The following is a 16,238-nucleotide window of genomic DNA, read 5'->3' as shown; positions in this document are numbered from 1 at the left end:
AACAACTTCAGAGCGGACTAGCAATTTGGCGGGGATTATACCAACGTAAATAAATATAAGTATAAATCAAAAAGGGAATCAAAATACAATAGTATATTTTGAAAAATTATATTGTTTTATTTTCAAATGTATTAAAATATTTTATTCTGTAACTTTTTATAGGAGTCATTTCAAGGCGAGTGCCACTTACAAAATAAAGTATTATTTTTTATATTTCTACATAGAATTAGGCCTAAATATAGTTAACTTATGTACTAAACATTGTAAATAAGATACAAAATATAAAATTTTATTGTCATGTTAAACACGACTACTTAACACTAGATTTTAGTAAAATTATTACTAAAGATATTAATAATAGCTTACTAAGTATAGCACTATGAAATTTTGTACATAGATAAGGCACATAAATGTAATAGATTAGAGTATTTGCACCACTCAGTATATTTTACAATTTAGATTATTTGTTGTATAATTCAACCAAATAGTTGAAAAATTAAAAGTGTTATTTTAAAACAATTTTACTATTTTATTGTCCACGGTTCTACCGTTTAGAATGTCATGAGACCTGCAATAACTAATATTAATAACTTCTACACAATTATCGTTAATTCGGCTTTAATTTTAGTAACATTACTAGCTGACCCGGCAAACGTTGCATTGCCGTATAAATAAAAAAAATGTTAAAGGTGAGCAACCCTTATCACTTAGGGGGATGAAAAATAGATGTTGGCCGATTCTCATAGATACCGGATAAGCACAAAAAATTTCATCAAAATCGGTCAAGCCGTTTCGGAGGAGTATGGCAACGAAAACTGTGACACAAGAATTTTATGTATTAGATTATTATATAAGGCAAATGTTCTAAATATTTTATGAATGAAACGTCTACTTACAATAACATGTTTTTGTTAAACAATGAATTCACAAATAATCACTTCATCTTTATAATCTACTCAGTAGATTAATGACTGAATAATACAGTAGAATCTACTGTATTATTCAGTTATACAGAGATAAATATCTGAAACAATTATTAACTATCTTAAACCATCCGTAACTTCTCATCAAGTGAAATAATAGCACTAAACCTTTTCATGAAGCATAATGCATTAGGGTTCACACAATTGAAATCGGTTAATAAGTCATCATGAACAAAGCACCATAGATTAACTTTGTTCTGAAGACAATTCAACCATCTTACCAGTTCTTTCATCAACACCATCAATTATTATACTTTTGTCATCAACAGGAGAAGTGGGTTCTATCGTATTGTTCTTCCTATCGTTGGCTAGTTCCAACATCAATGTTTCTAGTTTCTGAGCCTTCCTAGTCTCGTTGTATGTGATCAAAGCACACAGGTGCTCTATTAGCAGTTCTTTTTTCTCTTTCTCCTTTTGCAGATTTATCTTTGCTTGCAGAAATTCCTTCTCAACTTTTAAGTAATGCTTCCTGTTGAAAATAATATCACATGAGATATAAAGTTGACAATGTTCATTGCATTACGAAAATTCTTAATTCAACATTTACCTATTATTTTAAATTATCTATTTAGTTTACATTATCTACTTAGATTAACTTAATATGAAATATGGTAAAATAACATCAATATTATTATTGAATTAAAAAGAAACAATCTACAACAAAAGATTGTTGTTCAGTATTAAATTTCATAGGCCTATTATTAATAATAATATCATATATTCAATATATCTACTGACAATTTCTGCTTTCCAGAAATTATCAATCAATAACAACAGACATGAGAAAGTCACTTAAAATATATCAAATACACTTACTCAGCATCAGAATAAGTCAGGCTAGCTTGATCAATCTTCTTTCTTAGTACACCAACATCCAGTGAAAACTGTCCGTCCAACACTGCCAGCTCCTTCTTTATCTTCTCCAACCTGTTTACTTCTTCTTCAGTTTGTTTGGTCCTTAAATTAAGTAAAACACATGAAATTATAAACAAATTCTAGTTATTTTTGGTTCAAAAAATCAAATATTGATTTTGTATCACATTGAAAAATGATTTTGAAACATATTCGGCATGAAAAACTTGTAATTCATTTACAAAACATCAGTCACGTCCATAGATATATTATCCTTTTAGTATAATATATCTATGGTCACGTCATACAATGTCAACTATGGTATGAAAATTTATATTGAAACCTATTAAACATGAAAAACAACATTAAAATAACATGTTCATAAGAATTTGTTTGTTATTACATACCATATAGGTTTAGATATGAGGTAAAGGAATTTATTAACCATGTTTATATAACCATTGTTAGATCGACATGAGTTGTGAAAATGTGTCAACAGTAAACTGTCGATAGAATTTGATAGCGAGATAACACTCAAATACGAGATAAGTTCCCATGACATCCACTGTCATGATCCATTGATAAAAATTTACTAGTTACAATTTCCTCAATATTCTATATTGATATTTATCTAGCTGAAATGTCGTATCCTTAATAGTAACTTCTACATTCTAAAATTTGTAACAAAATCTGAAATGACTGACCAACTGGACCGAATGAAGAAAAAAAGTTAAGACCTTATTTTTCCAAAAATCTGCTCATCTAGACACAACCAGCCTTAATAAACAAGTAGTTTGTATAGTAAGGCATAATAGGCGTTCAATCTTAGACCCCAGTAGTGCAATGCCTCTATTCCAATAACAATCTTTAAGAAACCTAATCTTATGTGGATTTATCCATAGTGAAATTTCTTTGAAAATATCACTTACCTGTCAGCAAGTGCTTTAGCCAGCATCTCTTTCCTCTTCTTATTCTGTTCTTCCATCAACTTTTGTTTGAGTTGTAATTCCTCTAAATTTATTTTATGCACTATTACCTCATTTTCATTATAACTATCTAAGAATTTCACCACATCTGGGGTAATTACACTATTTCTTCTATTAGCAATATCGTCTGCAATATCTGTTTCATTTGTGTTCATATTTGCAGAATCATTCATGCTTGTTCTTTCAGTTTCAGTGGTATCTGCCTGTTGTTCAACAATCGCTGCATCAGTTATTTCAATATCTTTATTATTATTAACCATATCCTCTATACTATTTGAGGGTGGTGTGGAAGGGGACTTCAAGCTAAGCCTGCATTTATCAAAATCAATATTATCTATGATATCATCTGAATTCTGTGTTTGTAGGGTTGGGGTTTTATATTGCTGGGCTGTCCTTTTATTTTTCAGACCAAGTTTGTCTATTTTTCTCACATTTGGATTGTATGGACCTGAAAATTAAGAAAAGCATACAATAACAATTTAATCAAGCAATTCTTAAAATTGGTTTTTGCCTTGGTTCATGGAATTTCTAAAGGACTGTACTACTTTTTAAAAACATTTAGTTTTAAATTCACAAATGATCACAACACAAAGCTACAAGTCTTCCTTTTTTAAGTAATATTTCGTTAAAAAAACACATGGACATGGACATTTTTCATTTCAACATGTTGCATTTCCATTGAAGGTAAACCCACCAGGATGGACACAAAAATAATTATTTTTTATTTACATTAGTCACACACATTTATTTACATTATTCAAAACTTGAATTTCATATAAATAAAATTACCAACTTACTGGATTTTTGTACAGTTTATATTAACACAACCATAATTAAGAGACTTTAGACATATGAACTAACCTTTATTTGATTAAAGTGCATATAGGGAATCATCATTACCAATCCATAACTGAACAATGATTTTTTAAAACAAAAGGTCACAGAACAAGAATTTCCAAGAGAAAAAGTAGAACACCACACTACACGCTACAACTTATCAACTGCATCCTGCCTATTATTGTAATTGTGATAATTGTTTTAAACATTCCTATACCGATAGGAAGGACATGTGATACTTAGGTATTTAATACAATAACAAATAATTTATATGTGTAGTATTATGACATCATTGCATTCATAGTTTTCATCATGCTTCTGAATCATCTAAATATCAATAGTGTTTGTTTAGTTCAAATTGTTTTTCTTGTTTATTTTCTTTCAGTTCAATAATGGTCTTGCAAAAAAATATAATGAGTTTATATTGTTTCCTTCAAAAATGTGTGTACGAAAACCAGAATAATTTGCCTTATTTTTAGCACAATCCAGTATATTGAGGCCTTGACTTGTAAACAAGAAACATTTATAAAGTTCAACAATACCTTCAAGTAAAAAAAATACAATTTCATAATTTACATATCAATACCTTAATTCGCAAATCAGCCAACTCCACTTTTTGTCAAAATGTTTTTTTTATCTATTTTGATTTCGTTCAATGCCATTTACTATCAAATTAAATAAAAAAAACATTGACAAAAAGTTGAGTTGGCTGATTTGCCAATGAAGGTATCAATATCATAGGCTTATTTTCTTTTTATCTTGTCTGATTTAAATGTATGATGAGACCTGTAGTGCAGCCCATGTTACCCTTGTTTTAAAAAGTCCTAGGCTGTAATTTAAAAATCTACTAACCATGTTGATTAGTGGATATCAGACTGGTATGCCATGAAGAAGTTTCCTAATTAACCTTACCTTTCATACCTTAACAACTTTATGTGAAAATATTTAAAAATCTATTCATTTTAAGATTAACTTTCCAACCAGCTAGTTTACAAATTATCAACATCTTTTACCGATACATTGCACTATACAAAGTTGAGTGGTCAATAAAGCTCATGAATATTACTTACTAATATTACTATCCATAAAAAATATGCATTTTTAATAAACATTTTTAACATATTGTCCGGTTGAGATTTGGCTACGTTTACCTAACAGCATCATAATAAATTGAATCAAACAACATTTCTAAAAATAGTCTTACTGTATACCTTCAAGCTACTGAGAGGTAGATAAACTTTTGAATCTTTTACTTACCGTTTTAATCTTGAATTTGTCCGACAAGTCTTTAAAACTGCCAACACAACAAATCTATGAAGACTGCCTATTTCAGTCATGCTCGTGGGAAATTCTCATAGAATTGCATTATTAATTAGACTTACCGCTCTTTCCCGTTTCCGCAAACTTCATCCTCTGTAGGTCTTCTTCACTGAATCCTGTAAACGACATTCTTGTTTGTTATAATTTACCTCTTTGAATATTTATGATACAATCGAATTTAGCTAGTAAATAATGTAAACATGTACATTTCTTTTAATACACTTCCTCTAATAAGCGAGGCTGTGAGGCGACATGAATTGTCATGAATGACGTAAACAAATCGGACGTACATGACATTTGACACTTCACATCACATGTTGACATGTGTAAAATGTTATGTGGATTTTTTTGAAGCAACAAAAAAGCTATTTACTTAATAGATTTTTATTTTATTTTTATTTATAGGAGATAATATTCATACTTTAATATAATAATATTAAATGAAAAACCACTTGAGATCATATAATATATAACATTAACATTTTAAATCGTTAAAATTGTCTAGGTGTTTATGGTATTTATGTCATTGTCATCATTGACAAATGACAGTGAAAGAAATCCATTTTTGATGGAATTGATCGTTCCGTTCGGATCGTAGCCTTGGGTAAAGATTTTCAGTGTTACACGACGCACGTGTATAAATACTATTTACAGTATTTACTTTCATAAGTAAAAATGTGTGTTTAAGCATTATTATCATTGATGTCCTATGAGAGTGAAATTGAAATATCTTAAAAATGAGTGAGTTTCTTCAAGATAAATGGCAAATACTTTTAAGAATAATTTTGGACAGAACGTAAACACATTTTTATTTTTCAGCGCAAGTGTTAAATAAAATACGCGAGGTGGATCCCAATGACAGTGAAGCCGTTAAAGAGGTTGTTACTTCGTTTTTCCAAAATCTTACGAAGATCGGCGAGTCTGATCCGATCAAATGGCTGCGAACATTAGTGGATGTTATAAACCGGTAATATAACCTTTAATTTAATTATTCTGTATGTATGGTAGTTACAGTTTGGAAAATGCTTTAGGCAGAATGAGATATTTTTGAAATGTTACATTTCGGTCAGTTCCACCAACTTACCGCAAGGGTACATTTCTAATAAATTGAAAGCCATTTGTTAAACTATATAGAGTAAAAAATTGGTTGTATATTATTATATATATTTCTACAGGATAAAATGGATTGTAATGTAATGTATGTCTGTAAATTAGTTGTAATTTATATTATATCAAAACATATGTTATTTGTTTTAACCACGCAATATTCTTTGTCTCTTATTTATTGTATCAACCAAATTTATTTATATAAAAACAGACATTTCTCTTTTCAGCTTTCCAAAATATTGTATGTCCCATCGCAGTACAATAGAGAGCATACTAACATCATCTATTGATTCAAATGATTACTACTATGTTATTGAGGCAGCTAAATGTGCGCAAGCATTACAACAGGTACAAACATTTTTAATTCATTATGTAGTCTGAAATTAGGAACTATTTTTTAGCAAAATACTTTTTTGTAAGTAGTATCAGTTAATAAACATCTTGTTTTTTATGAATAAATTAATCATATTTATGTTTATCAAGACTTATTATTTAATGTTTGGTATATTTTATAACAATATAACATGTTGACTTCTTCTTAATGTAACTTAAAGTTATTCAAAAATTAGAAATATAAGCTTATATGGGTTTTTTAAGCAGTCACAAGCTTCTTTGAACATCTAAAATATTAAAAAGTCTGTCAGGCAACAACTTAAACATGACATAAGTTAAGTGTGTATTATTAATCATCATCATAAACAACCCATTATTGTTATGCCACTGCTGGGCACAGGTACTCTTCCTACTCCTCCTCTCATAATGAGAAGGATTAGGCCATAATCCACCACTCTAGCCAAGTGCGTATTGGTAGACTTAACATACGTTTGAGATTTTTTTTTAAATCTCACAGGTTTCCTTCACCATTTAAGCAAGTGATAATTAGTGTCTAATATGCTAGTGTCTAAGATTATTACAGCTTTTAATTAAAATTTACTTCACAGGTCAGACCATCTCAAGAGAAAACTGCCACTCCCAAGACATCATGGCGTGAGCAAATGAGCCTCCTTTGTGATGCAGCCCATTCACTGATTGCTGCTATTTTCCCCAATGCTGTGGATGTACACAAGGGAAATAAGAATGGACAGGTTTGTGTTTTGATAAAAATAATATTAATAAAAATAAAGTTTGAAGGTGGTAGAACTCTCTCTGGTTCGAGTCCAATGGCACCACTGCCACACTATTTCTGCCCAATAACAGTAGTGTTAAGCTCTGTTATGTTCTGGTTTGAAGGGAGATATAATTTTCCGAGGCGTTCCAGCTTAAGCCTCAGTAGTAGTGGCACATCTGTGGTGAGTATCCGGAGTTGATTACAAATGTCCATGGGTGATAGTCACTTACCATCTGGTGGACTGCAAGCTCTTCTGCTACTCCTATATTATAATAAATTGACGTATAAAACCTAAACCACACGAAAACCACACTAAAATTGCATTCGGAAAATCGTAACCCTGATTCCTGACGATCCTGATGAGGAGAATGAGATAAAATTATAAAAATTGTGTATTGTCATCGGTTCTTTAAGTTAATCGGACCGTTAAAAGTGGCTAAAAATCGAGTTTAAAGATTACGTTACATACATAGATACAACCCAAGCTAACAAAAGCATGGTAAAAAAAATAATTTCTGTAATCAGTTTATATATATAACAGTGCAACAGTGTTGAATTGGTGATGATAAATCTTTTTGTTTCAGAGAGAGGAGTTATCATCTAATTCCACCCTCACAGCTGCCCTTATGAAAATACATTCAGTACCAAAGACTCAAAATAAAGGTGAAAAGAAAACAGTACTGCAAACTAGGTTGAGGAACGTATTCTGCTTTATTCAAGCTATGCTTGTGTAAGTATTTTTCTTATTTAATTAACTCCTCAATTGTATGATAAATTTGTAATTTTGTCAATACTCTGTCAATGACAATTTTTAATGCTCTCATGCTTGCATGCATGCTTAAGTGCTTAATGTGTACAAAATTACAGTGTTGAAAGTGGACAGGAGTTAAATAGGTGACCACCAGTGGCTAAATTTCGAGTGTGCTTCCATGATTCTGAGGGCACATTAAACTAGTTTTCCGTTTATCATTTACATATAGGATGACAGTTGTATATTTTCAGAGGCCTTATCTACAGATTAAAAACATTTGAAGTGGAATCCACATTGATATATGCTCCAGGCCATCCCTACTTAAGCCCATGGTTAAAAAAAAAATTTAGTTAATAAAATATGATTTTTCAGGGAGATTTACCCGGTGCCAAAGCCTATTCGCCCACAATTGATACTGGATGTGGTTGTGAGAGCATTAAGTGTGTCCAGCGGTGCAAAGGACGCTGGTGTTGATGTGGGCGTCATCAAAGTGGAGGCTTTAAGAACTTTAGATGCTCTTGTCGCTTGGTAAGCATTTCTTCTATGATTAAAATTATATAATCCGGAGCCCATTGCGTGTCACACTAGTACGGTGACAGTTCCATCTTGTGGGTCGTCGAATACATTATACTTACTAATTTTAATAAAAAAACATAGAATCTCTATTTAAAATTGTTTTCAGCTTGGGCCCAAATCTCATCCCATTTTCACCATTAGTATTCAGACTTCTTATGCAGACATTCCGGTGGTCAGAAAATGCAGACAAAAACTTCAGGTAAAGTACAATATTTACTAAAATATGAATTTAAATTATGTTACATAAAAGATAGCATTTCAAATTAAAGTATGGAAGAATTCTTAAATTCCTTACATTTTTCTCAGTGGCACAGTCAATTTGCATAAACGAGTATCCATTGTCTATAGGGAGAAATGATTTCATATCAAAATATAATCGCAATTTCCATATATTGCCTAGATTTTATTGTTAGAAATATTCAAATCTTCAACCTACTCTTAATATTCCCTCCAAAATACAACTCAAACATCAAGACGCGTTAACATAAAATAATTAATACTATAATTAAATAACTTGATTGGTTTTCTAACAATATATAATTTTTTCTATGACAGAAATGTGCGATGCACGGCATACAACAGCCTGAGCAAATGGCTGAATACTCTGCACGTTCATCGCGCGGCATCTGACAGTAGGAGCTCGTGGGAGGATGAGCTCACTAAACATATCGTTGAAGACATCGCCCCACCTGAGAAGATTGTGGAACTTACTGTAAGTGTTCTGTTATAAATATGAGTGTAAGTGTTCTGTTATAAATATGTTGTAAATATGAGTGTTACCCTAACTTATATGAATATGAGTTTGTTTGATGTTTGTTACACTTTCCCGCCTTAACTACATTACCCCTAGTCATGAAATGTCAGAGGTTCAGAAAAGGATATAGAGAAAAAAGTACAATTTCCGATGGATAGATAAAAACAAACTTATCATTTATTCTAATAAGTTTATAATTTTGTCAAATTATGGTATTGTCTTTGTGCACTAGTAAAAGCCTACGCAGTCATCTATGAGACAATAGATCCTTTTTTTTTGTTTGAAAGGTAACTAAAGGTAAAGGTAAGGTAGGTAGGTTGGTAAAAATGTCCAACTGTTTGATGATTTTTTTAAAACTTTACAATATTTTTAATTGTACTATCCAACCTAATTCAGCTTTTTGAAAACTAAATATGTTTATTGTGCAGATGGGCCCTCAACCAACAAAGCACATGAGCAAGAAGGCAAAGCGTAAACTTGCCAATGCAAAACTATTAGAAAGCTCCATAGCCAGCCACGCGCCCGGCGAAAAGAATAAAGCTAACAAGTAAGTATTCAATAATGTATGGCCTGATCACTAAAACTTCATATGCCATGCTCTAAATAACTAGGATTAATAATAGTAATAATCATTTATTTCAGACAATATAGACAAAGATACAAAATTATAATTGAATACAGAGGTCCATATCATATATATGGGCAGTCTATTTGTTAGTCGGCCGGCATCCACCCTTCCATCAAAACGTAAGAAATTCCTTACGCAAAAAGCCCTGATCAGACGATACAAACATCCTTCCACCTTAATTTTTTTTATAATACAAGAATAGCAGACAAGCATACAGTACACCTGAAGGTGTCGCTACTGTCTACTGTCGCGCATAGACATCTGTACCAAGCCTCTAATAAGAATAAATTCCTACCTGAGGTCACCCACAAATGCGCCGCTACCCCTAAATGTGTATATGAGCACAACACATATATGATCAACCATAATGGGACTCCATTTCCATCTATTTGAATGTAGTATCTCTAAGCATTTTATGGCAGTCTTTGATATTTTTATTGTTTTGTTTCAGGCCCGAAGAACTCAATAATGAAGTGGCGATGGCAGCTCTGGACTGCGCTGAAACATTCCTTCTAGTCTGTGGGAGATTTTTGAAACCTGCAACTCATAAGGTAAACACACTGTTCATTTTCAACAAACTTTCAACTGATTTCTTATCAGATAACTGTTATAAGTTTATGGACTGAAAGTATTACTTTAGTTGCTATGGATTTGGCAGTTAACTCAGTAAAGACCTTGCTTTTCCTAATAGGCTAAAAAGTTTGGCACTTGCAATATTTTTCTATGTAATGGTTGGAATACCAAGTACCCTATTTATCAGACTATATTTTTTTGTAAACGTTTTACTCTGTCTCAATTTTGTTTTTTATAATATTGAAGAATCAAATAAATATGCTGTCTACCTGATTGGTAAGTGGCCACTGCTGCTCATGGACATACATTGCGAGCTCTTGATAATATAGTATTACCAGAGGTACCTAGACCTTGGGCACAGATGCGTTACTTCCCCTAAAAACTACATAATATTATGTCTCTTATGGACACCCTTTGACCAACAAATGCCACACTGTTATTACAAGTGTGATGGGATTGCCTCCACACTGGAACCAGCTTCAAGTGACTACTGTTAGTTACTAAATTAATTACTGTTATAGTCTGCGCCAAACTGCTAGTCCACTTTGAAGTTATTCCGAGCAAGTGTAGTCATACAATTTGCTATGACGACGTAATATATTTCTATATTCAGAGCGGACTAGCAGTTTTACGCAGACTATACTACTGTTGTTACTTGTAGTTGAGTTCGACCGCATTAGCTCTCTGACTACCCCTGCGTGCAACAACTTCAAAGCGGACTAGAAGTTTCGCGTGGACTATACCTGCTAGAGCTTGAACACAAATGCGTTGCTTCCTTTTAGGACAACATATGAAATGTCGTTCTTACCTACGCCTTCAACCAACACAACAGTGCCACACTGTTGTTATAAGACACAAACATGTGGTGATGATGTCTCTACACTCAAACCAGCCTCAAGCCTGCACTGTTAGTCACTAAATTAGTGATAATGATTGTTATCTATTTAATAATTTATTATGAATAATTCCCAGTTATTCCAAGAGCGTGCGATCCGCGAGTGCTACTACAGTCACAAGTACACCGACGAGCAAGCCGCGGCGTTACTACGGGTGGTGGAGGCCGCTCGTACCACCACCCCGGCCACTCTACCGCCGCCCACACAGCACTGTCTCCAGCTGTATAGCACGCTGATCAATAGAGGTAACGGGGAGGTGAGTGGATACGCATTTTTACACGCTTTATATTAGCTTCACTTGTATGTTTGTTAGTGAGTAACTCCCTTTTTCAGTAGAAAGAGATCAACATACATCCTTACCCTGCATGTATGAAAGAATGAAATAGAATACTTTTCTACTTTTTCGTTTATTTTATCATAAAAGCGTGTTTTTTAGTTATTTGAACTATTTTTATTATGTTGATATTGGCAGTTTACTATTTATACTTATAAACACAGGTTACTCTTCAGTAAAAAAAAATAATGATAGAAAATTACGGTTTTATATACCCAATTGCTTATTATTTCATCTTGGTCGGTAACTATAATAGTCCAAAAAAACATTTACGACTGTTTTAATAATCAATCACCCAATTATTTCCCGTCAAAGATTTTTCGTATAAAAGATGAAAATTAAACAATTTCTTTTGGGCAGAAATTGTTAAACGTCGAATGTTGGCAAGAAAAACATTGGAAAGATTAAGTATTAGAAATGGACCACAGTAGGAGATAGGTATTTATAAGAAATTCTAGCAATTTCAAATTTGGACTATAGGCAAAGAGACATCTTCAAGTTTTAATGCCGTATGTGCATAATAATAAACATAGAAAATAAAACTTATTTTGATATCACTAGAAAATTGTACAAACCTGAACATTTATTTATTTGTGTAAACACAAGTGTTCATCTTAATATTTAATTTATATTTTTCAGATATCAAAATTCTGTACACAAGCCTTGCTTGACATCCGACTCCACTTGCATTGCTCGCCGCCATCGCTCAGCTTCGCGCTCGAAGCGCCGCTAGAAAAACAGAAATCCTCTAACAAAAGAAAGAAGGTCTCTGAAAAGAATAGGGCCGCGCTGGAATCTTTACTGGGCTCAGATAGGTAAGCTACTTACTTTCGAAATGTTATTAAACCTTAACTTAATGGAATTATTCTAATAAAAATGAGAATAGAGACAAATAAAGTCACAAACCATAAAGTGTTCCAATATAGTCCTTATTAGGTCATATTGACACTTAATATCTACTTGTAATAATTGCAAGATTTTTTTGCAAGTCGACTTTGACAGGTATTAACTGCGATTCTCAAAGTCCTCAAAATTTCTAATGAAAACAAATTTATTATACTTAAATATGGTTAATTAGTAGGTACATTAAAATGGTTTACTCTTACAGAATGTCAGCTTTGAACACTCCAGAGGTTATTACCATAGCAGATGAACCATCATCTAAGAAGCCACGATTAGAAGAAGACGAAGCAGATCAAATCAGCGTGAGCAGCGATTCAATTAGTTCTGTTGAAATCAGCGATGATTCAGATGTCGAAGAAATTATTGAAGAAGTTGATGGGAGCATTGAAGAAAGTTCGCACACAACAACGGTTGTAATAGAAAAAACTAATGACACTGTGTCCGTTTTGGAGGACAATAATATAAAAGATGTAAAGACTATTCCGAAAGAAAATGTTGCTGAAGCTATGGAAGAAGATGATATAGCAAAACCAGATGATCAAATTTTTCCTAAAGATTCCATAATAGAAACTGAGGCAGAAGTTCATACCATTGAAGAGGATATAAATACTGACACACAAGTGCAAGAAAAGGATAAAACTAGTGATGCTGAAGTGCAAGACAAGGATAGAAGTGATGAAGGAGAACCACTTACAAAAATTAATACTGTCTCAATACACGATGCACCAACACAAGCCCCACTAAATGTGTCCACAGAAACCGTTGACGGGGAAGAAGGACCATTTTCTTTAGAAGTCACTTATGATTATCCAAGTACAGGTACTGCCAAAGTAAACGTATTTAATAATTCAACAGAGGAAGAAGCACTTCCCAGTACGAGTGATACTGATGACGTTATTACTTGCGGGCAACTAGTTAAAAGCTCTCAAGACTCTAATACTGAAAAGAAATCTGATGATACAGATGTGTCTGAAGCTACAATAAGTATAGCTCCTAAGGTTAACGGAAATGTTTCTGAAAGTGAAAGAAAAAACGGCGTAGATATACCAGCAGATAATGTAAAAGATGCTGATAAGGAAACAGCTAAAACTGCATCAAAGGATGAAGGTGTATCTATTGAAGAAATGATGGCCGATTTTGTTGATGAAGTCAGCGAAGATATTACTGTAGCTTAAGTATTTTGCCAAGCATTTACTATTTAATATTGCTTTATTGTGCCAAGAATACCAGAATGCGATTTTATGTAATAAATAATGAATGTCAGTGTTTTTTCGTTTGTTTTCCCTTTACATCTTTATAAAGCTGTTTTGGACACCCGATATGGATGCATAAAATATTGCAATAGACCTTTTTTATCATTATTTGTTATAGTATTTCTATGTTTGATAATAGCAGCTGTGTTAAAATCAATAGATTGTGATGGGCTTCACTCGCTATATAGCTTACTATACTCGTTGGGCTTCAGGAAAAGCCACTGTATTATACAGAATTAGTTTCAGATGTCTATTAGTGGAAGTCATTTCTGAATAACTATGTAGTTTGTTAATTTAATTATTCGTGGCCTTATTAACAATTGGCTACTTGACACTTTTTGGGAAAGTGTTGTAATGAATTAGTATACGTATTATATATGCCTTTCATTGATCACTTTTTCGAAAAAAGGGCTATTTATTAATAAAAAACAAAGTTTCTTTACGGTGAACGGAACGTCGCGTTAAATCAGGCGGTCAAGTGTCATTTTGTGGCGAAACGTCATTATACTGTAAACAAACAACGCTCGGAAGAAAATAGGGAGTTATTTAGCTTTTATAACTAAAATTGAAATAAATGACAAGTTATAAGACGTGTGCAGTGACGATGTGTACAAGTACGATCGCTAAATATCCTAACAAATTTGCTTATACACGTTCCTAAACCGAAATCTCATAAACATTAAAAGAACTTGCAGACAGAGGATTCAAACATATAATAGAAGTATTAATGAGAAAAAAGAATAAGGAGTGATTCCTCTACTCTAAATCATCAAACCCGGATGTAATCAGAACAAAACAGCAAGTTAAAGTATTCATATATTATAAAGATGTCTACAATAAGAATAGAGTTAGAATAGTATTAGTTAAGAATAGAATAAATGAATTAAAAGACGTCTACGAGAATTCTCTATTTTAAGGCCTCATTCTGTAATTAATAAGAAACAAACTATTTCGATGACTGAGTTATTGTTACTTGTGCATGGATTAACTTACAGGACTGTATAATTAAAAATACATGATTTGCTAATTTTAATCTTTTATTAACCGACTGCTTTGTTTGTTAGGTTTATATGGGTCTATTATTGAGTACACACCATAGAACTTTTGTATATATTTATCATTATATGTTACATTTACAATATTTACTATAGATAACCTCAAAGCATTTTGAAGCTGTTATTTTCTTGTATATTGAAGCTCTTGCTCAGCTGAATTTTTGTGCTGCTTGAGTGTGTACTTTCTTCATTTTTAAAATTATTTTCTGTAACAACTAGATATATAATTTTTATCATTGTCATTTTGAGAAATCTGTAGTGCAATAACAGCAACTGTATGGTCTTTTTCCTTCCTTCATCTTGTTACTCAAGTAAAGAACTACTATTTCCCATTTCCTTTACTTTATGTACTTCAGAGTGCTGACCACCTTTGAAACTTTTGGTTCCTCACTTTCTATGACTCCACATTAAATCATGTTTGCTGCATCCTTGGGAGGCAGGACAGTCATCACATTTAATAATACTTTGTTTTTCATATACAGCCATGGACACTGAGCATGACTTTTACAAGGTACATCACCTTGCATTCAGGACAACTTTTACTTTTCATGAAACACAAACTTGCCTGCCTCTTAAACTGCACATACCCTATAGCGTCGTCACTATAAGACTGTCGCGAAGATCTGAAAATATAAATATAACCAATAAATAACCTTAAAGCAGTTCACATAAGAATATAAGTATAGTTTAAAAAGCTTGATAATCACTTAAAGACAACCTTTCTTCTATCGGAAATCGGTTAAGAAATGTTTTAACTGTCCGAAATGATTAAATGTAAATATAAAGAATATTTTACTTACGTTGTTTATTTGTGATTTCCATAGGTTATTTCACGGAAGTTTTTGTATTCATTTTTATTTATTGCATTGTATATCTTATTTAAGCAGATTCACGCTATCAGCTTTAATATACTGTGGATTCATTTCGGTTCACAACATAAATTCAACCAACTCTAACAGCAAACGATATCATTTTTATTTGCCTTGTTTATTATGCATGTGGTGACGTCACATGACATTTAAGGCAGCACTGTCGCCGTTTTGGGATTTAAAATCCACAGATAAAAAATCGAAAATTTCTTTTGAAAAATTAAAATACTTAGAACGTTTTAAAAATTAAACTAAATACTGCATAATTTATGTTTACTTATAAGCTATCATATTGGATATATTTCATATTTTATTGTTATAACTGTCAAGCGCATCAAAATTGTAAGACATGAAAACATACTGACTGCATGACATTATTATCTTTGCCTATTATCTGATATAGATATTTATTTTATAATATGGCAATATTTTATAGCAGTCAGATTTCGCAAA

The 16,238-nt window shown here is 32.2% G+C and overlaps 2 protein-coding genes across 2 annotated transcripts; one reads left to right on the top strand and one right to left on the bottom strand.

Moving 5' to 3' along the window:
• Nucleotides 1-92: 92 nt before the first annotated feature.
• On the bottom strand, nucleotides 93-5,256 carry Gorab (Golgin, RAB6 interacting). The gene is made up of 4 exons (XM_073091184.1): nucleotides 5,041-5,256; nucleotides 2,765-3,269; nucleotides 1,800-1,940; nucleotides 93-1,452 (listed from the first exon to the last, which is right to left on the bottom strand). The coding sequence occupies exons 1-4, from the start codon at nucleotides 5,105-5,107 to the stop codon at nucleotides 1,170-1,172; spliced, it is 996 nt and encodes a 331-aa protein (XP_072947285.1). The 5' UTR covers nucleotides 5,108-5,256; the 3' UTR covers nucleotides 93-1,169.
• A 298-nt stretch (nucleotides 5,257-5,554) lies between these two features.
• On the top strand, nucleotides 5,555-13,874 carry LOC140756053 (uncharacterized). Its single transcript, XM_073091446.1, has 13 exons — nucleotides 5,555-5,719; nucleotides 5,798-5,945; nucleotides 6,313-6,433; nucleotides 7,027-7,170; nucleotides 7,778-7,923; nucleotides 8,317-8,472; nucleotides 8,627-8,719; nucleotides 9,076-9,232; nucleotides 9,703-9,821; nucleotides 10,354-10,453; nucleotides 11,448-11,627; nucleotides 12,345-12,520; nucleotides 12,814-13,874. The coding sequence occupies exons 1-13, from the start codon at nucleotides 5,716-5,718 to the stop codon at nucleotides 13,781-13,783; spliced, it is 2,514 nt and encodes an 837-aa protein (XP_072947547.1). The 5' UTR covers nucleotides 5,555-5,715; the 3' UTR covers nucleotides 13,784-13,874.
• The last annotated feature ends 2,364 nt before the right edge of the window (nucleotides 13,875-16,238 follow it).

This window comes from Epargyreus clarus, unplaced genomic scaffold, assembly GCF_041222505.1.
Source record: "Epargyreus clarus isolate Ecla_fem2 unplaced genomic scaffold, WU_Ecla_fem_2.2 ptg000034l, whole genome shotgun sequence".
Taxonomy (NCBI): domain Eukaryota; kingdom Metazoa; phylum Arthropoda; class Insecta; order Lepidoptera; family Hesperiidae; genus Epargyreus; species Epargyreus clarus.
This window is presented reverse-complemented; position numbering and strand designations above follow the sequence as displayed.